This window comes from Castanea sativa, chromosome 9 (genome assembly GCF_040712315.1).
Source record: "Castanea sativa cultivar Marrone di Chiusa Pesio chromosome 9, ASM4071231v1".
NCBI classification, from domain to species: domain Eukaryota; kingdom Viridiplantae; phylum Streptophyta; class Magnoliopsida; order Fagales; family Fagaceae; genus Castanea; species Castanea sativa.
This window is the reverse complement of record NC_134021.1, coordinates 4801040-4821570: the sequence shown is the minus strand read 5'-3', so window position 1 is coordinate 4821570 and position 20531 is coordinate 4801040. Positions and strand designations below refer to the sequence as shown.

At 33.8% G+C, this 20531-nt stretch overlaps 2 protein-coding genes across 4 annotated transcripts; one reads left to right on the top strand and one right to left on the bottom strand.

The window, feature by feature from the left end:
• Window positions 1-3224: 3224 nt before the first annotated feature.
• LOC142608639 (cytokinin riboside 5'-monophosphate phosphoribohydrolase LOG3) lies at window positions 3225-8329 on the top strand. 3 transcript variants are annotated; one of them, XM_075780336.1, is made up of 7 exons: window positions 3225-3686; window positions 4420-4517; window positions 4681-4711; window positions 5454-5553; window positions 7415-7485; window positions 7674-7817; window positions 7978-8329. In XM_075780336.1, the coding sequence occupies exons 1-7, from the start codon at window positions 3567-3569 to the stop codon at window positions 8068-8070; spliced, it is 657 nt and encodes a 218-aa protein (XP_075636451.1). In that variant the 5' UTR covers window positions 3225-3566; the 3' UTR covers window positions 8071-8329. The 3 variants fall into 3 exon arrangements, with proteins under 3 accessions (XP_075636451.1, XP_075636453.1, XP_075636454.1); XM_075780338.1 differs by lacking the exon at window positions 3225-3686 and adding an exon at window positions 4079-4143; XM_075780339.1 differs by lacking the exon at window positions 3225-3686 and adding an exon at window positions 4127-4289.
• A 7131-nt stretch (window positions 8330-15460) lies between these two features.
• On the bottom strand, window positions 15461-20305 carry LOC142611182 (BTB/POZ domain-containing protein At5g03250). The gene is made up of 4 exons (XM_075783229.1): window positions 20126-20305; window positions 18303-18372; window positions 16904-18121; window positions 15461-16153 (listed from the first exon to the last, which is right to left on the bottom strand). Exons 1-4 carry the CDS (start codon window positions 20185-20187, stop codon window positions 15701-15703), a joined length of 1803 nt encoding a protein of 600 aa, XP_075639344.1. The 5' UTR covers window positions 20188-20305; the 3' UTR covers window positions 15461-15700.
• Between the last annotated feature and the right edge of the window lie 226 nt (window positions 20306-20531).

Below are 20531 nucleotides of genomic sequence, written 5' to 3'. Positions count from 1 at the left end.
TGGGGACAGCATGCTTATAGAATTGAAGTGTGGGGAATATGGGGAAGAGAGGGAGCGTGTGAAATAAAATGAAAATGTTTCCCGTGCATACAACAAGTGTGTCGACTAAGGGAGTGTGGATGAGGGTACAAGCTGATATGCTATAACCCACTAATGTTTTTATTCAATCATCAATGCATTGCACATTGCTCAATAGCTATAGCATATATAGCACAATAGGATGCACCCATCTGAATCTGATCATTCTTCAGAAATTTTAATCATTTTCACCCATACTTGCTCAGATAAATACATATGTACTTGCCATTATTTTCTATTAATAATTAAAAAAAAAAAGAGAGGGAGCATTTGGTCAATAATGGCCATTTCACAAGCATTATAAAAATACGCCCATCTTGTTCGTCCATTTTTTTTTTTGGCTTTCTTTTGCTTCTTTAGGTATAACTTTCTGACTCTAAATTAGAAGTGGCATGCCAATGATGCAATAAATTTATTGTACTATTTCAGTTAACTTTTAGCTTTATCCATAGTACTTTCAACAAAAAAATTTCAATTTCAATTAAATAAACTGTTCTGAAATAGACCCTAATAAAATAAAAATATTTCATGTCACCACTTGTAACACTTTTAATCCTGTTCTATTGTGAAAATCCTTTATTATCTAAACAATGAAATAACTGATTTAATTGCATGGTTATGTGTTTTTTTTTATAATTTATCGATTGGAAAGTTCATGAATCACTTATTCAGTCTAAATTTGGCCACATACATATATTGGTTGTTTGTGGATTGGCCTTATGGTTTTCTCGAGATACTTTTTTCACCAACTTTTAATAAAATGAGTGGTGGGCACAAAGGGTGTTATCTTGAGAATTTTATTTATCTGTTTTCATATTATTAAAATTTGATAGAACATATAAAGTTGCTTTTTGTTTTTTTCTATGCCTGAAGAATGAATAGGCATGAATTTTTTTATTTAAAGAATGTATAGGTTAAAATTCGACTTGGCCTAGTGGTGTCTCAAAGAGGTGAGTTTGGGTCCGAGCCACTGCTTCTCCTTGAACTTGACTTCCTTTTAAAGAAAAAGAAAACTTGAAGATTGTATAAATGTATAAAAAAAAAAAAAAATTGGAGATAAAATTTCTCTATTATGAAATTTTGTACCAATGTTGTAACACGGATTAGAATGTCTCACATAGATGGAGAAGATGATGTGAAACCAAAAAAAAAAAAAATCTTGGGATTAATTTTTATATATATAATTTTTGAAGATTTAATATTTAAAATTTATTTTCTATATTTCAGTTTTTTTTTAAGATTCCCTAATCTTTTTTTTTTTAATGAACAAAAAATGGGTAAAGGGAGGCGACTTGAGTGCGTCTTTCATCTGTACGTAACCATATTGACACTCTACCAGCAAGATTCCCTAATCAAAGTAAGATCTTATATGGTATTGTATCAATTACAATATTCTTATTATTTTCAATGTTGAAAAATAAGTGCTTTACATATCTAAGTAGACCTATGAAATCAAGGTAAGTTATTCGCTAGTTTAAAAGAGTATGTTGTGGATAGTATATTTGCTTTATAATCTCTTAAAAATTATCATATATTTTGAGTAAAATTTGTGGTGGTTTTTGTGTTAGAACCAAATTCCTACACGAGTGAGTGAAGGTTTCTTTATTGTTTGAGTGGACCTAGAAGTTCTTTTCTTCGTGGATTTAAGAACCATTTAAGGAATCTGCATATCTGCAGTGCTATTTAATGAATCTAGTTTGTTTACGTCTTTCATTCTACGTCAGAAGAAATGGTTAGAATCTAAGGAAATAGTGAGTGTAGCTTTCATTCCATTACAATCAACCCTTTTGTATAGGTTTACATGCCCAACAAGATAAGCAAAGACAATTATTCGAATCCGAATTATTCCCTTGAAATTATAAATATATAAATAAAAAGAGAGTTTTATTAATGTATGCTCTAAGTGCACACAATAGTATATTATTTTTGAAAGAAAAATAATATATTTATAACATTTTCACAATATTTTTACAACAAATCCTAAGTGGCAGGTTGTTACTGGTTGTTATTGTTGGGACAAAAAAGTAATATTCGTGTTAGGTTTAAATTTGAACCAATAACAATTAACTACCTATAATTTGTTGTGAAAATATTGTAAAAATATTGTGAATATAGCATCTCTCTTTTTTTAAAAAAATTTCAAAAATTAAAAAAGTTTTGACATCTTTTTTAATTCTCGATAAAATTTTTTGAAAGACGGACCATAAAAAGAATTCAACCTTTGAGTTTATACCATAAAAGATTCTTTCTTTGACTTTCCTTTAAAATTAAAAGCTTTCCGCTCCTTCCTTTATTCTCATGAACTTGTTTTGGATGCATTCTAATCCTAATTTCATCTGGAACAAGGAAGAATCAAAGGATCTAAGAAAGTAAGAGATTTTTTTTTTTTTTTTTTTTTCTGGATTTCTGAAGTAAGAGAATTTTTATTTTATATATATATATTTGTAATACTTTGATAGTGAAATATTTTAATTGGTAAAATTCTATTTGGGTCCTTAAAATTTATTAAAAAATCAGTTTCCGTTTTTACGCTATCAAAAATGTTTCACTTTCTGTCAATTTTAAAAAAGATTTTTTTTTTATCCCTAAATTTGTCTCTAAACCATTAAAAAGAACTCTTTACAAACTTTAAGAATGAAAAAAAAAATTTATAAACGAAAACCAAACTTTTAATAAAATTTAGAGATCAAAATAATATTTTTTATATATAAATATATAAAAGATTAGAATGACATTAAGATTTAAACCTTAGAAGTCTTTCCTAAAAAACATGCAAAAAATATGCATTGAATTATGGATTACTTAGGCTAGAATGGCAAAGAGGTGAGAGGGGAGTAGAGTAATTTCCGGTTAACTCTACTCTTCTCTTCTCTTCTCTATTCCCTCTATCCAAACTAGTCAAAACTAAGACATTTTTTCTATGAAACATTAAAAAACAAAAGTATCAATTAAATTATAAGACTATTTAACATAGAAAATCAAAAAAAATATATATATATATATAAATAATATAAAAAGAAAAAAGTGGTCCACGCATGCCAAATGCCAATATAAGTTAAATGTGTGAGGCGGAAGGTGCAAGCGTGCTAAGTTAGAGTCACGTGTGACAAGGTTTATATATACGCATGAGCAGGACGCACTAAAACAGCAGAAACAAAAGAAAAAAAGAAAAATAGAGTTTATAGTGGTCAGGGTCAGGTCAGGCAATCGGGTCTAGTTCATACTCGATCGTATTGTTTTTAGTTTCTGCAGTGACATTTTATGTAAGGTTAAAAATTTCCAAAAAAAGAGACACACAACCAAAGAGTAAGGGAGATTCTTCTTGTTTTTCTTACTGGGATTCTAGACACAACAAAGCCAAAACAAACAAACACAAAGTCAGATTCTTTCTTACTTTGTTTTCTCTTTTTCTTATAAGAAAAAGAAAAACAAAGCAGTGTGTGTGTGTGTGAGAGAGAGAGAAGGAGAGAGTTAAAGAGTTAAGAGCAATGGAAGTAGGGAGTGAAATGAGGCAATCAAGGTTTAAGAGGATTTGTGTGTTCTGTGGGAGTAGCCAAGGCAAGAAAAGTAGCTATCAGGACTCAGCCATTGAGCTTGGCAAGGAACTGGTATATATATATATATGTTCATTGTTTCTTTGTGTACTTTTTATGGTTTCCATTGTGGAATGTTGGGTCTTTCTCTAATGCCCTTATTGGGTTTTTGCTGAAATTTTTATGCATGATATGGATTGTGCAAGAAAGTGTTTTGAAATTGCTCAACCATTGTGTTTATTATAACTTTGTCTGTGACTTGGTTGGTTGATAGGCTCTTTTTTTTTTTTAATACATTTTTTTGAAATTTTTTGGTTTTTTGATTCCTTCAATTTGAACTTTCTTCTTTGTTGGGTTTGTCTTTAGCATAAATTATTCAATCTCTCTCTTTCTCTCTCTCTCATGTGTCTTTATCAGGTAACTCGGCTACGTTCAAAATATGCCATTTTAGAGATGGAAAAGTTATACCCTGTTTCCATTAAATATGTTTAATACTTTTCCCAGGTGTACCTGTCCCTATTTTCATTTTTGGGTACCTTCTCTGTTCTTCATTTGGCTAAGAGGATGAGAGTTAAATGTTCTAGTCAGTGCCATTCTGGTTGAATGAGCATTGAACAATCCCTTTTCAATCCTTGTTTTACTTTCTCCAAAAGTCAAGGCGTATAGTGTACTCCTTAAGTATACTGTTTTTCCAAATTGGTTTATCAAGAATGCATTTTGAGCCAAAACCCACATAAAAAAAATCCCAACTTTTTTGCTCATTTAGTCTCTCTCACTCTGTGCTGATTTGTGTATGGTTTCTTTGAAGGTTGCAAGGAACATTGATCTGGTCTATGGAGGGGGCAGCATAGGTCTAATGGGTTTGGTTTCACAAGCTGTTCATGATGGTGGTCGCCATGTCATTGGGTGAGTCTCTTTTTTCTTTTGCTTCATCCTCAAATCTCAAAAAGAAAAAGAAAAAGAAAAGTATAAGGATTAAGAAATAAAATTAGTGACCTCTTTCTGTTGATATAGGTGGTTTTGTACTCCATTACAACTGATTTTTTGTCATGTAATTGTCTCTCTGCAGAGTTATTCCCAAGACGCTCATGCCTCGAGAGGTATGTCTGCTACAACCAGAAAAAGTCTTAAACCTTTTCTTGTTTTTGTTTTTATTTTTTATTTTTTAAAGTCTAATTGTTTATTTGCTTTGTCTCCACCATGGTATTGGGTTTAAGCTTTATTTATTTATTTTTTTGGAGAAACTGAGTTTAGAATGATGTTTTCATTTCTTTTCTAGCTTACCCTTTAAGTCTTATTTCTTTTCAAATATTTTGATTTCTGTCTTTGCTCTTATTATGCTGTTAAGTCTTAGCCTCTTAGCTACTTTCTTTAATCTTTTACACACTTATTTCTGACTTTTTCTTCTTATTTTGTACATATTCATATAGCTATTTACGGTACTCAAGATCCTTTTTTTTTTTCTTTCTTTCTGCTTTTGATGAATGGTTGGCTTGGTAGTCTTATCCACGATACTACTTGAGTTGTTGACACTACCTCATTATTATGTGTATATCTCTGTCTCTGCTGTTCCCTCTGATTTCTTTTTACTATATCAACTTTATGTTATCAGTTAAAGCAATGAGTATTCTCTTGTGTTTTTTCTCCTTTGGCTTTTTCTAAATTCGAATTTTTTTTTCTTTGATAAGATATTAAAATTACTGGCTAGGGAGTCACTGAGTTAAAGATTTTGGATTCATTAAGTCCACAATTCCTGCAACACTCATCATTTCTCTCTTCACTGCACAAAACTCCAAATCCTTTTCTCTCTCTCATTTTCCTGTGCCTTTCTACCTTTTGCAGTTAACTGGTGAAACAGTGGGGGAACTAAAGGCAGTTGCTGATATGCACCAAAGGAAAGCAGAGATGGCTAGGCATTCTGATGCCTTTATTGCCTTACCAGGTTAGGCTCTCCACTGCAAAGTGATATCCCACTACGATTTCAAGGCAAATTAAGAAAACTGTGGCACTTAAAATTTTTACTAATTTTAGCTTGTAAGATTGACAATATCTCATATTTTGATTCTTTTGAGAATTTGAGAAGTCCCTTTTCTTTCTTTGATCTCTCAGTTGCTTTTTTTTTTTTTTTTTTTTGCTCTAATCTCTAACTCTCAGTGGCTACTTTGTACTCAAGAAACTAATTATGTGAACAGAAATGAAAGTACTGACAGTCTCAGAGTCCAGCCACAAAAAGTCCAATTAGTAATCTGACTTGGCTTCACTTTACCCCTTAAAAAGTTGCAGCCTTTTTGTTTTGTTTTAAATGGAAAAACTGATCTCAAAAGCTAAAAGAAATTACTGGTTTTGTTTTCTATGCCAAAGCTATTGGTTATTTATATTACTAAAAATCCTTTGCTTAATCCATAGACTTGCTAATCAAAAGTATAATGACAATTGAAAGGATAATCTGTTTAGTTTGGATCTTGTTGATCATTGAGAGGATAATCTTGACCTTTCCTCAACTTAGCAGATACTTGCGCATATTCTTCCAAGAAGGCTATGTTAACTGTTAAAGTGGGGAAAATTTTCTAAAGAATAAGTCAAAATCTCGTGATATTTTGCTAGTGTGGCTGTTTTTTTATATTTTATGCTATACTATTATATACGTGGTATTGATAAAAGCTGTGAAAGGACCTGGGTGAACTGTGAAGCCTAAAATTATCAAAAGTTTCTTAACCTTCTTTCACAAACCCCAAGACCCTTGATTCCTTTTGAACCCTAGTTCTTGACCCATCAACATCTTACATCTTACACTGAAACTATTGCTACTGATGAGCCTTGCTTCTGTGGTTAATATCCTTTTTTCCTGTAATGTAGTACCATAGCCTGTGATATCTCTGTACCAAATGCCATACATAAGGAAAAAGACACAAAGTCAAAACTTTCACCAAATGGTTTTGCCAACTTGCAACTGCACCTAACAAGGAATGATGCTAACCCCATTCAAAGATTTCTTATTATCCTTTTACTTTTGAGTTGGAAAGTTCATCAATAGAATTAAGGACATGCAGGGGCATAATAGTAGTTATACTTGTATCTACCTTGGGAATACCCTCCTTCTCTCACCTATTGGGGACACCTCATGTAGGATAAAGAGGAAAAAGAATATACACCCTACTAACATGATAGTTTGAGACCCATTATTGCCTGCATGGGTTGCCAGAAGATTATGCCTCAATTTCCACAAAACGATGGAAGCAATAAATACCATGTTTAGGGGTTGCAAAAAGCTAGAGGCTCAATACTCGTACATGTGACATGAGTTAAAAACTATAGCCATCCAACAAATGGTGGTAAAAGTGGTCTGTGAAAATACTGTAGACTTACACTCTAGTCAATATAAGTCGTTCCAAACTTCAAATTTACAGTTTCAAAACAGAGTTCAAACAGCTTTTTTCTTAAAATCATTTGTACCAAGGATGTTCTGATTCTAAATGTCTGTTCTATTTTTCTTTGGCTCAAATAAATAAATGACCAATTCAGCAAAAAATAAAATAAAATAAATAACCAGACCATCATTACTACCACTAATAATGTCAGTCTTTTAGCTCTCTCTCTCTCTCTCAAAGGGTTTGTAGTTCATATATTTACAATGTTGCATATACTTGTCCCTGAAATGTATTGGGCACTAATAACGTTGGAAGATGTTGTACTTTGGATGATATGATTGTTCCAAACGTAAGACATGGTCTTTTTTTAAAGGCATTTGATGATGACTTTGAATAGAACTTTGGATTAACAAAGTCCATGTGATGTTTCATTAGGTGGTTATGGGACTCTGGAAGAACTGCTTGAAGTGATAACCTGGGCTCAACTTGGAATTCACGATAAACCGGTAATTTACATTTTGATTGAGGATCCATAGCCAACCTCAACAATTTGGGACTAAGGCTTGGTCGTTGTTGTTGTTCACAACTTAAACTCCTTTAGTCTGTGGGAGTTTGATTGTTACCTTAACTTTTACAACTTCTTTGTTTTACTCATCTATATAACTACTAACATAAACATTTCAATAATCTGCAGGTGGGATTGCTGAATGTTGATGGATACTACAATTCCCTTCTGTCATTTATTGACAAAGCAGTGGAAGAAGGGTTTATTAGTCCCAGTGCCCGCCAAATAATTGTATCAGCACCAACACCAAAGGAATTGGTGAAGAAACTGGAGGTACCCAAATGTGTCATATTGTTATTTATAAATTCATGCAACTTTTTGCTAAAGAACACGCATGAAAGCCTAAAAATGCTCTGTTCCCCCTCAGTATAGTTAGGGAAATGAATTACAACATGGCCTCATTTATTTTCTTGTTTATGGCTTCTTGTTATAGGAGTATGTCCCCTGTCATGAAAGAGTTGCATCAAAGTCAAGCTGGGAGATGGGACAGCTTGGCTACTCTCAAACCTATGATATCTCTAGGTGATATGGTTCTTACTGCATTGAGGAGAAGGTGCCTGGAATTTTGGAAGTGGCAGGAGCTAATTTGAAGATACTCAATATCTGCCATGGGAAATTCTTTTGTCTTAATTTTGTAAATTACTGCAATTGACCACAATATGTGAAGCTTCAGAACTCATTTCCAGAACTTGATTTCCTTCTAAGTAGTTAAGTACTACAGGATTATGAACGTTCCCTTTAAAATGTCAACTAATTATATGATTAAATGATTATTAGCCTTCAAATCTCATGTTCACTTCTTTTTATCCTCTCTCTCTCTCTCTCTCTCACTCTCTCCATCCAAAAGAGAGGGATATATGAAGAAAGAAAAAAAAGTTCAAAAAGTTCAAAATTAAACTATCTAAAATTAAACCCTGAACTTCAAAAAGTTCCAATTGAAATCTTAAACTATCTAAACCGTTTTAATTCGCCTTTTAAGTGAATCCCTATTAATTAAAGGTAATGAAAACTCAGGCAATGCACTTAAGACTTATCTGAGCATTGGAAGACCAGTTCCATGAACACTAAGCATTTGTGTAAAAAACGATGGCATTTCATGTTAAAATTCAATCTTATAATTCACGTGGATAGATTTATGGTGTTCAATTGATTTCTATTATAGTTAATAGTGCCTCATTTTTGGAGTGAATTGAAAAGATTGCAAAAATTTAAAATTATAATGAATACATTTAAAATTTAGAGTCCAATCTATTCGAATTAAGGAGAGATGTATATACCATCAAAGAGGAAGATGGGGGTGGGGGGGATTAAGGGTATTCCCATCAGCATAACATAACCATTTCAGCCTTAGTTTCCCCCAAAATATTAATTGTTCCATCAGCTGCTTATAAAGAGTAGACTTTTCTAATTGTTGTTCCATCAGGCTACTTATGAGGAAACTTTTCTAATTGTTACATTAATTTTTCAAGAGCCTTGTAATGCAACGATCACTTGGTTGTATTTCTAATAGAGATGTCCAAGATTCAAATTCCTCTACCCGTAACAATTACATTATCAAAAAGGAAATTCTTCCTTTTTTATAGTCCTTAATTATAAATTATGCCATCTAAGTTTAGTTTATTTTCTATTTCAGGCCTAATTTTTTTTAATCCTTTATCTTTAATCTGTTTTCAATTTAGTTGTCTAGTTTCATTCAAATCTCATTATTAAGAATTTTCTTACTTTAAAAAAATGGTGTCGTTTAAGTATTTTTCACTTTCCAAATATGAAATAGCAAAAAGTAATAATATTTATTTTTAATTTTGAAAAAAGTAATAAGTAAAAAAAAAAACTAAAAATAGATAAAATGATGTTATTTTGGTGATCTGGACGGTCAAAAACAGACGAAATAGGCAAAATGACTACATTGATAATAAATGGAAGTTAAAAGAATGAAACTTAACTTTTTATTATTATTATTATGCTCTCTCACTCTTTCTCTCTCTCTAAATTTCTCTTGGTTGTGAGTTTTGGCATTAGGAGGTCAAACTTGGGCGTTGGATAGCAAATTTGGGCATAAGGTGATCGAGCTTAGGCATTGGGCAACTGAACTTGGCCATTGGGTGCTTTAATTTGGCCATGAGGAGTTCAATCTTGGCCATTGAGTAGTTGATCTTGTCGGCGAAGTGGCAACTTGGCTATGAGATGGTCCATCTTGGCCATGGAATGACCAAATTTAGTAGTTGGGTGGTCAATTTGGCTATGAGGTAGCCTATTTAGTCTAGTAAATAAAAGGGTGACCGATCTTTGTTGTTATATTTAGAATACATAATTGTGAATAAAAACAAATAAAATAAACTATATATAAATAGAATCAAGAGTCGAGTGAAAGTGTGCGTTAAAAGTGAATTAATTAAGGCAAAGCTTCAGTCTAGTGCTCTTGTGCGCTGGACTCGATAGAATGTTGACATGTGATAAATGATAATTATTCGATACATGTCAAATCCTATTAGATCTAAGCCACGCTCCCATTAATTGATACATGAAAGTTAACTTTATAACTAAAATTTAGCTAAATTTCGAAAAGAATGTGACGTGAATGCCCTAAAAAAGTGTCATTGACGAAGAGAAGAAGAAGGCGGCAATTATGTAACAACATTGTTGTCTAAAACCTTTGTTTAGTTGTTATCAAAGTACCTGTTTGGGGTGTAGTTTTCCCTTTAGAGACAACAGACAAGAGTAAGTGAGTAACCCAACCAACGACCAGTAACGGAAGAGGGGCCAATTGATGTTGGTTGAAAAGAATGAAGAGAGGCAGGGTCCTCTCTCTGCAATCTCTTGTGGAAATAAAACAAGGGTCCATATATCTACCGACAAATGTGACAATGAAATGTGTTGGATAGGGTCCACTTTTCATCAATGTAGAATGAAAAATAAGGCTTAGGCTTGTGCTACCGCAGAATATTTAGGACACTTTTGATAACCATTAGAGGTCCCAGCTTGTTCTTAACATTTTCTTCTGGTTGACTACACTGTTTTGTACCATTGCTTTGATGATCAACCCCAAGAGCATTTGGTGGTTGAGGTGTCAATTTTTATAGAGTTTTTTTGGGGTTTAGATTAGTTATAATTTGAAAGCTATATGTTGAAATGATGTTTAAACGTGGGATAGGGGAATTAAAGAAGGATATTACTTCAATCAAAGTCATTTTAAACTGTTTTTTGGATTTGTCAAAAGTGCTAATTTGCTATAATTATGGATTTTGATTAGTTTCATTAAGCAGAGAACCTCTTGAATTGACCAAAGGAGGGAAGACTTTTTTGAATGAAAGCTACATGTTTGCCTTAACACATTCCCTATCTCAATAGAGACTAAAGCGTCATGTTCATGCATTTAATGTAGGAAGACTATGGAATAGTTTCTAAAAGCCGTGAACAAGTTTGATAGGTTTGGATTAAAGAAAATATCCACATCAAAGAATAATCTCAATCAAAGTTCAATGCAATGTGAAAGAGATTAGCTTTAAGAGACATTGGCATGTGAATTCAGACCATACTGTGAAGACAGTACGTGGAAATTTGGAAAACCGACAAACAGGTTCATTACAAGAGTTCCCATTTGGAACTCCAAGTTTATAAGCAAAGAATCTAATGCTAAACCCAATTGTCTATACAAGTGAATTATTAAATTCCCACCCCCCATCCTTTTCTGTAAAAATATTTGATTTGATTTCTAAAAAAATAATTCGTAGTTACGACAAATTTAAACTCTAAATATCTCTGTTAGAAACACCGGTCAATTGAGTTACAAAGCTGTCGACAATAAATATCTGAATCTAAGGCTTACTTTAATCTAGTTTCATGTCTTATCAACTATAGGAATTGATAGTTGGGTTTTGATATTTTCTTTTAGGGGGGGAGGGCTGTCGGCTTTGTGGGTGTTGGGAACCTGAGATGCACACATTGCTATTGAGCTGCTAGGCCCATGCCTGTGTTTCTTGCCACGAATCATGTATGTATGGTTGAGGTCGAGAATGAAAAGCTTAGCCCAATCTGCAACCAGTCAACATAACAAACCTGTGGCTGTTCGAAATCGTGGCCTACAAAAAAAAGATAATAATGTTGATACTTGAGGCAATGGGTCAGCATAGTAGTCTGGCTGTATGGTCGACTTGCCGTGGCCAAGAAAAACATAATACATCAAATAATGGTACCAAAAAGGCAATGCGAGAGGCGAACAATTGTTGAATCTATACTATATAGTACTCTGCTTTCCAAGGTAGGGCTTATAATTGATCCCAAAATGTGTGAAATGTTTTCCAAGGTAGGGCTTATAATTGAACCCAACATGTAAGAAAGGTTTTACTGTAGAAGCAACAAATTATTAGTACGTATTCAGCAAAAAAAATTTAAAAAATATATAATTGTTGGCATGTGAAAATAGGGTCTTCCTAATCTAAATCTATATCTATATAATAGCTAAGTTAAAGTGTAACATTTATCATTGTTATACTCCTATTGAACCATATCAGCATCCATCAGGTCTATTTGGGTCTATTTGATCCACTTAATCCACTTCGGTCCACTTTAAACCGTTTGTAAGAAGTACTAAAAACAAATTTCAACCCTACATTATTTACAAAATGTCACACTTTATATAATAATTAAATGTAAAATGCATTATGTTTCCTTAAAAAAAATAAAAACTTACAAAATTTAAAACACTTACAAATAACAAATAACGGACAAAATATAGCTATAAAATTAGTTGTAACCTTAGCCTACAACCTTACTCAATATCTTTTTATTGGAGGTGAATTTTGACAAATTTACCATTGGATTACATTTTCTTCTTATATCCTTCATGCTTGCAAAATTTCTAAAAAATTAAAGATTAATAACTATATCATCAATAAATTGTTTAAATTGCAAGTTTTTGTAGTTTAAAATTATGCATAAAATATAATCTTATAGATGATATAGTAAATAATATTTGATTGACACAGAATTTGACATGTGTATTAAGAGCATAAAGAACATGTAATCCAACGGTTAAATTTTCAAAATATGTAGTAATGATAATGATATTGAGTAAGGTAGCCTTAGGTTATAACTAATTTTGTAACTAAATTTTGTTATATTTTTAATGTGGTTTTTACTTACTATTATTATTACTAGTCGCAGAGATAGTGTGGAAAAATTTGACTATTTTTCTTTTTAAATGAAAAATGAAAATAGTAGATGAGATTTAGAAGTACTAGTCACAAACCCTTATTAAAATCATGTGATTATTTTTTAATAAAGTGTAGTTGATATAATATATTATATTTTCAAAATTAAGCTCTGTATGCATACCACTGTGATATATATAGGCTTTCTTTTTTGGATGAGGGAAGGGAGTGGTGTGAATTATGATCAATCATTCGAAACCACAACCCTGTTGAGGTTAAAACGATTCAGTTAATAGTCCAAGGAAAAACACTTGCTGCAAGTGTGTAGTGGCCCAGTTATGGAAGGGGGTTAGGCCGAGTAAAGTGTACAACAGAAAAAGCCCATTACTTCAAATTCTTTCCATATTTCAGTCCACTGCATCCATCTGATTTATAAACTTTTTTCTTCTCTCCATTCCCTATTTGTCTTTTGACCTTCTTAGATATAGGGCAAGTCAATATTACAGTAACTACTACAATAAGTGCGTGAGTGGTTACTGTACTTACCTTTACTGATGTTACAAAGCATCTTTTTGTTGCAACTTTCTTCCTCATGTATTCTAATAAGTATTACAGTTGGTTTTCAAAAAAAAAAAATAATAATAATAATAATAATAATAAGTATTACTGTTTCTGAAAAAAAAAAAAAAGAGATTAATTGGTCCTTTTATACACCCAATATCCTGAATACCTGTTAGACTAGCAGCAAATCAACTTGTTGTCAGTGAAAGACTAATACAATTTGGAAAGGAAATATTAATCATAGAGATGGACACATTTTTAACAACTTTTAAGGTACTCTAATAACAAAGTGTGTAAAATTAATGTACTCTGAGAAAGATAACAAAGTGTAGATGGATGTTTCGACTTTTAAGGAAGCTGAAATTGATCATAAAATTAAGAGTCCGGTTAATGTGTGCCCTAAGGGCACACATTAAGCCATCTATTTTTGGAAAGAGTTTTATCAAAAATTAAAAAAGTTTTACAGCTTTTTCAAATTTCGATAAAACTTTTTCTTAAAATGATATACTATTGTGTGCCTTTAGAGCACACGTTAGTAAAATCCTAAAATTAATAATCACGTTGAGTTGTGTAAAACACTCCCTTTAAGGTTCATTTGCCACTAGCTTTTTTGTCTATGTACAGTTTTTTGGAACATCACTTTTTCAGTTTTTCTTGTTTTCTCGAAGTACACTTTAGAGATTGGTATTGCTATTTCAGCTCTTAGCTTTTAGCTTATTTCATTTAGCTTCGTGATCTCTGTAACTCTAAATTTGTATTGCCATTTCAGATACATTTGCTGTTGGAAGTGGATCTCCTAAGAATCTTCTCATAGTTGATTCACACCTGTGTCATCTCAATGGTTACAATTTCTTTGTTGTTGGGAGGGGGATTGGAAACTTTGATTCTGCAAAAGACCCGGAAAAATTTAACTTGGTTGATCCTCCAGAGAGAAACACAGTTGGAGTTTCAACTGGAGGTTTACTAGAAGTTATAGCATGTATATACACAAACGTAAATACGTGTCCTATGTAGAGCATAACGCTCATTCATGGCCACTATAATTATTTGTAGGTGTTTGGTTCATGCACTATCACCTGGAGCTCCACACCATGTGGAATTAAAGATGGCTTTTGTTGTTGAAAATGGGAAGTCGCCTGAAGAATCGACTATACTACCGCCAAATGACCTTCCACCCTGCTAGGTACTAAGAAACAAAGAACTTTTCTTCATGGGAAGCTATAATAGCTTCCATATGCCTCCGTTTCATAGTCATCATTATTTTGTAATTTCTTTCTCTGCAAAAGTTGCAGATCAATCTTTTAGGAATGGCTTTGATTTCAGTGCTTTGAGATTGAATTGAAGTTCAAATCAAACCTGTGGTTTTTGTGTTGTGATTCACTCAACTTATCCACATATTGTGGTCTAAAGACTAAAATGCACTAGATGAAAGAAAAAGAGACTGAAACTTTTCTTGATTTAATGACTAATGATTTTTGTTATATAATTTAGGGGCCATATTAGAAGCTCTAAAACAAATTGGGGGTAAGATTACTTATCATAACCTCTATCAGACCTTGTAAAAAGTGGGAGTTTTGTGCACTAGGTACAACCTTTTTTTATCAAAACCTCCAAAGAATTTAATTTTCAAGTAAAGATAGTCCTAAACAGATCCTAGTAATATCTTACCATTATGGACTCTATTTTGATTAAAATACTCATAACAAGCAAACAAAACCTTGAACTAGAAAATTGGGGAATGTTACATAGTAAACAAGAAAAAAATTCCTCCCATGCTCCAATACGACGTCCTATGTCAGTAACTACAAATGAAATGAATCTGTATTCTGTAAGGCAAAGATGGTTTATTGGAAATGTTACCATGTGCTTACAGAAGCAAAAAATTCCCTGCCAAGGGTCATAAAGGTTCTAATCCAATGGTAAAGTCTCAAGAAAAGCCCCATAATAACAAAATTCCTGCAGGAATGAAACCTGAGAGTTTCTAAGTGGGGGGCATACAGATTTCACACACAATAACACTATAACCTGGTAGGCTCCCTAAAAGTGGGGGAAAATTCTAAGCAGAAAAGTCATGATCGTTTACCATGATCAACCACTCCCACAATGAAATGAAAGCAGATATATAATGGCTCAAAATGCTTAGCCATCCATCTCCTACCATTTCCAAACAATTTTATTCATGAATGGCTCATAAGCTTTAGCAATTTAGTCGTTTCAAGTAAATCAGAATAAATTAATGAATGGATTGACCTACAACCTATATCCTAAACAATACAAAAATTTGTTTTTTTTTATCTAAACTGCACATAAAAGAATGGCAGCTATCTGGCATTCAACAAATAGAATGAGAAAAGCAACATTGGAAGTACAAAAAAGATTTGTCCAGTTAGTTGGACTTTCAAAATTAATGAGCCACCTCACCATTTTCATGACTTTTCTGTTCATTCATAAAATGGTATTATTGCCTTCAACCACAGGGCTATGATTCTTTGAACTGCAAGGTGGTGTTCTCCGCCCGAAACCAAGCCTGTGAAGATTGAACCAACCTCTCTTCGGCTTCTTCAATTTATGAAGTTCCATTTTTATGCTTGAACACTCCCTTTCAAGCTTTGAAAGACGGTCATCAACACCCACAACTCGGTCTCGAAAGGATGCATCATTTTTTGGAAGCCCAAGGCTTCCATTGGGATTTTGAGAGTTCTCAAGATTGTCAACAAAGAACCAACCTGAAATTGATGTACGGAGTCGAAGCTGTTCAAAGAAGAGGACTTGCACAATTACTCGAAGAGGTAGCCTCTCATTCTGGGCTGCATGGGTGCTGGCTTCCAATGAGAGCTTCTGGCAGTTCATAAGTCGACAGAGATGCTCCCTCTCAGAATCTGTTAGCCAAGGATGTGCCTGAAGTTTTGAAATATGTGATGTTAGCATCATCAGAGCAAGACACGATTACAAATGAAGTTTTAAAAAAGAAAAAGGAAAAAAAAAAAAAAAAAAACTAATTTCACTTTTCCATAAGATGTGTTGAAGATTGTAGTTGTTGCCTTTAAGAGAGGAATTGTAGAATATTATACGCACCCTATTTTACAAGGGCTACCAAACTTGTGTCTTGTGCGTACATGTGTCTAGTATTGGATTTGACAAACTTCAAATGGATACTACAAACTCAAGGAATAATTATCTTCTTTAGGTAAAAGTAAGTGGTTTAGGTAAAATAGCTTAGTTGAGGTTGGCACCTCACTTGTTTTCTTAATATCCATAAGGTGTAGAGACTTATCATTGTATCAAGCAGAGATTTCTAGTGAATTTTCTCTACTCTTCCTTTGTCTAACACACTTATTAGGCACATATCCCACAACCATTACCACATTATGTTGCTTTGAGGTTCCAGGTGCAACATATGTGATGCTAACCAGAACATTCTAAGTCATCAAATTTTAATGAATCGAACAAAGTTTCACAATTCAATTTGATTTGGATCCTCTTTGCAAAGTAGGCATTTTTAAAATGTGTATATAACTTGTCAACAAAATGTCTGACAATTTTTGGAATTTGAGGATTCCATTTGAATTTTGGTCTGAGTGAAGTTGATTTGAAACGAAATATGTATATGAGAGAATTCATTTATTTAAGATTGTGTATTTGTGCTACCTTCAGGTATATATCCATTGCATGATAAAGACCATCCTCGAGTGGCCTGGCATATTCAGGGATAACAGCAGCCAGTGCCTGAAACTTTGGCAGCTTCAAATTGACATCTGGTGCCACCTCAGCAAGATATCCATCCACCAGACTAGCCACCATAGTTATAGGTGTCAGAGAATCAGCTCCACTCACCAATTGGCCCTCTTCAATTATGTTTGGAGATAAAGATGCAGGTGCCTGATATAATGACATGAAATGATCAAGAATCCTCTGAACACAGTCTATATCATAAAGGGTTTCCACTGAGTAACCCATACTTGGTATGAGAAGATCTACAAGAACAGCTTGGTCCAACTGGGTTCCCACCCTTGTCTCCAAATTTTCTATGCATGATTGACTTGCATGTAAGATCATAGCAGTACGGAGCAGCCCAAGCAGAAACTTGGTGGATGTGACTCCCTTGATAGTAGGAAATAACACCACAATCTCTTCAAGTAGGACCCTTTGATCTGCCTCAGGAATGGAAATAGATGTCCCAGGATTTGCATGATTTGCATCATTGAAGCTTGATTGCCTGTTCAACAAGGGGAGGTGCCTCCTAGCATAGTATATTAGGGATGCAGCAATAGTCTCAGGCTTCATGCCTTTTAATTCAACAGCTAAAATCAGCCGTTTATACAGGGGAAAGCTAAGAAATGAGACATCCTCAAACCACCAATCCTCACCAAGAGGTTGTGGCCTAGTTTCAGAAGATATACCATTCCACAAGACGGTACCTGTTGGGTTCTGAGAGTTATTGCCTCCAGATATAGGCCAATTGAATAAGCTTGGGTCTGCACAAACTTTCATGGCCAAGGAGTCTACACATCTTGAAACAATGTGGAGCTCTTCTGCATATTCTTGTACTTCTGCACAACTCTCAAGAACTTTTATGGAATCTTTCCAATCACCAAAAACTTCATTTAAAAAACCCTCTGTTTGTGAGATGAGGTTTCCTTCTCCGTAATCTTCAGTCATTTTAAGGTACTCTGCTGCACACCTAAGGCTGACTACATTCAAAGCAGTGAACTCTATTTTAACACCATAGGAAAATTTGGCTATAAGCTCAAATACTTTAGCTCCACCAGGCACATCATTAAGTTGCAAAACACACTCTGATTCATCCTCACTGGAAACCTCTTCAATAAGCCTCTCCAACAGTCCACTCCTAGAAATCAATGGAAACTGCAGTAGATGTCAACATGGGGAGGGAATTTTCGAATAGAGAATGAATATTATACTGAGTTGAAACTATGAAGACAAATCATGTAGAAATTAAGAAAGTATAAAAATTTCAAGCACAAAGATGCCCTCATGCACACATGTACTATTACATCAGAGGTCAAACATAATAATATAAAAGCACCTTGTGGATATGAAAAGACATCTCTCCAACTTCAATGTTAACATCTGTTGGAAGCCCACTTGTGCAGTACCTGAAGGAAAAATCAATAAAATCCATGAAACTAAAACAAGTTCTTTCTAGATGGGCATATTTCATTGGTAATAGAGACAAAAAAATAATCCCACAAAATCTTTTAAGCCATCTTTCTGGGAGGTCAATTGACCCACTTCGGGGACCCATAATCTTATTGTGACATACATATATTAATGCCCTCTATGCTGCTTTTAAAATGTGGCAGAGACTCCTAGATCTAAACTGTTGTTAAAAACCTACAATTTTAGTAATCTATCAGTATCACCAATGAACTAATAAATGAAAGAGGTCAAAATAATGCAATGGACTTTCTATCAATCCACATTCATCTTTCCAACATAAAATTGATGAGATATGTTATTGATCAAAGAAAATAATACCACAATCTCTTAGAAGTGGTAGCTGTGGGAAGTACCACAAAACCATGTCACAATCAACCTCATAAACTTCCTCCCCCCTCCCCCCCCCCCCCTTTATGTCTTAATGACAACAAGGTCTTGTACCTATTATGCCTAAGACTCCAAGTCCCATCTATCCTTCACTCCACCCTTCCACCTACAAATGCAAGGGGGGGGGGGGGGGGGGGAGGATTATGGAACATCACGATCCTAAGGAGAAAAACTTTCAATATTGATCTATGGCTTTGATGATTTCTTTTAAAGATCATCTTTAATGAAGAAGTTATCTCTCTCTCTCTCTCAATTGTTACAACAAGTGGAGAAGGAGGGATTTGAACCCTAATTCTCCTCACTAAAGAGACCAAACCACACACATTCAAGAACATCAAAAGAATTGAAACTTAAACCTACCCAACTCCAACCCTTTAGTGGCCACCAAGTTTACCATGAGATTGGGCATCAGATAAACAAGAGGGCCTTATCTTGCACTTTAGCAGGTAGAAATGCTGAAATAAACAGACCTAATGAGTAGCAAAAGTTTCTGGCCACCTTTAGCATAGTAGATAGCATACTATAATTTTTCGTACTTTTTATTTCTTGAGCATTCATAATAGGATCATAGAACAAAACATTTACAAGGACAAACTATACTTGGCTGGCGATCACTCAAAACAACATCCTATTAAAATTGTGCTTGTAACTCATTGGTATATTACAGAATCAATACATACTGATCCTACTGACACAATGCCAAGATGTGAAAGGTCACCTTTGATATTAATTTTGAACTTCCATGATGTTAAAGTAAAACACAAATGGAGCCAGAAATATAGCCATAGCCCATAGGGTAGCAAATTTTAACAGAATTGCAATACCAACAGCTATTAATAAAGCTCAAAGTACACCCAAATCACAATGAAGACATAAGGCGCACAAAGCAAACTCCATGAAGCTAAAAATTCCCAACAATGAAAACATAGTACGAGGATCAAGTGAATTACTTTCTTGGGAAAAATTCAAATGGGATAAAAAAAAATTTGAGCTCATCAACAACCATGAAGTCTGACAGACTAATAAAAGACCTCTTCACAAGTAGCATTTTAAGTTCATATTCACATGCACATTTTTACAGACACACTGCCTTTATTATTTTTTATTTTTTTTCTTTCCTTCTGTCTTTGTTCAAACTTGAATGTCTGAGATAACCAAGTTTCAGACTTCAAAACGAGAACAACAATCACGTAACATATAAACCCATTTCAGAACACAAGGGGATTAGTTAAACTAACTGAAAAGTGAAAACCAAAATAGAAAATATATGGGGAGGAATGGACTAAAATATTCAGTGCTTACCAAGTTTGGCCTTCGCGATGAAATGCTTCGGATATAGAACCCAGCCCCATGGATGATGCCATGTGATTGTATTGTGATTCTTCTGAAATGGGCAAAGCTTAGAACCACCAAACAAGCATCAAGATGAAAGAAGAAAATGTCAGCAATATTAAGGTGGATAATGTGCCATAAAATTCTCTCTGCAAAATCTAGTACTACTTTTTGAGAGAGAGAGAGAGAGAGAGAGAGAGAGAGAGTGGTAGCGAGTCAAAAGCAAGAAGTGAAGGGAGAGTAGGAAGCGGTTGAATCCAGAGCCAAGTAGTGAGGTACGTGTGGAGTTACTCTGTTCTGTTCTGTTCTGTATAGTGATCATGAGTGTAGACTCGGTCTGACTCTTGCTTATTCATCTCCGAAGACAGTCACTTTT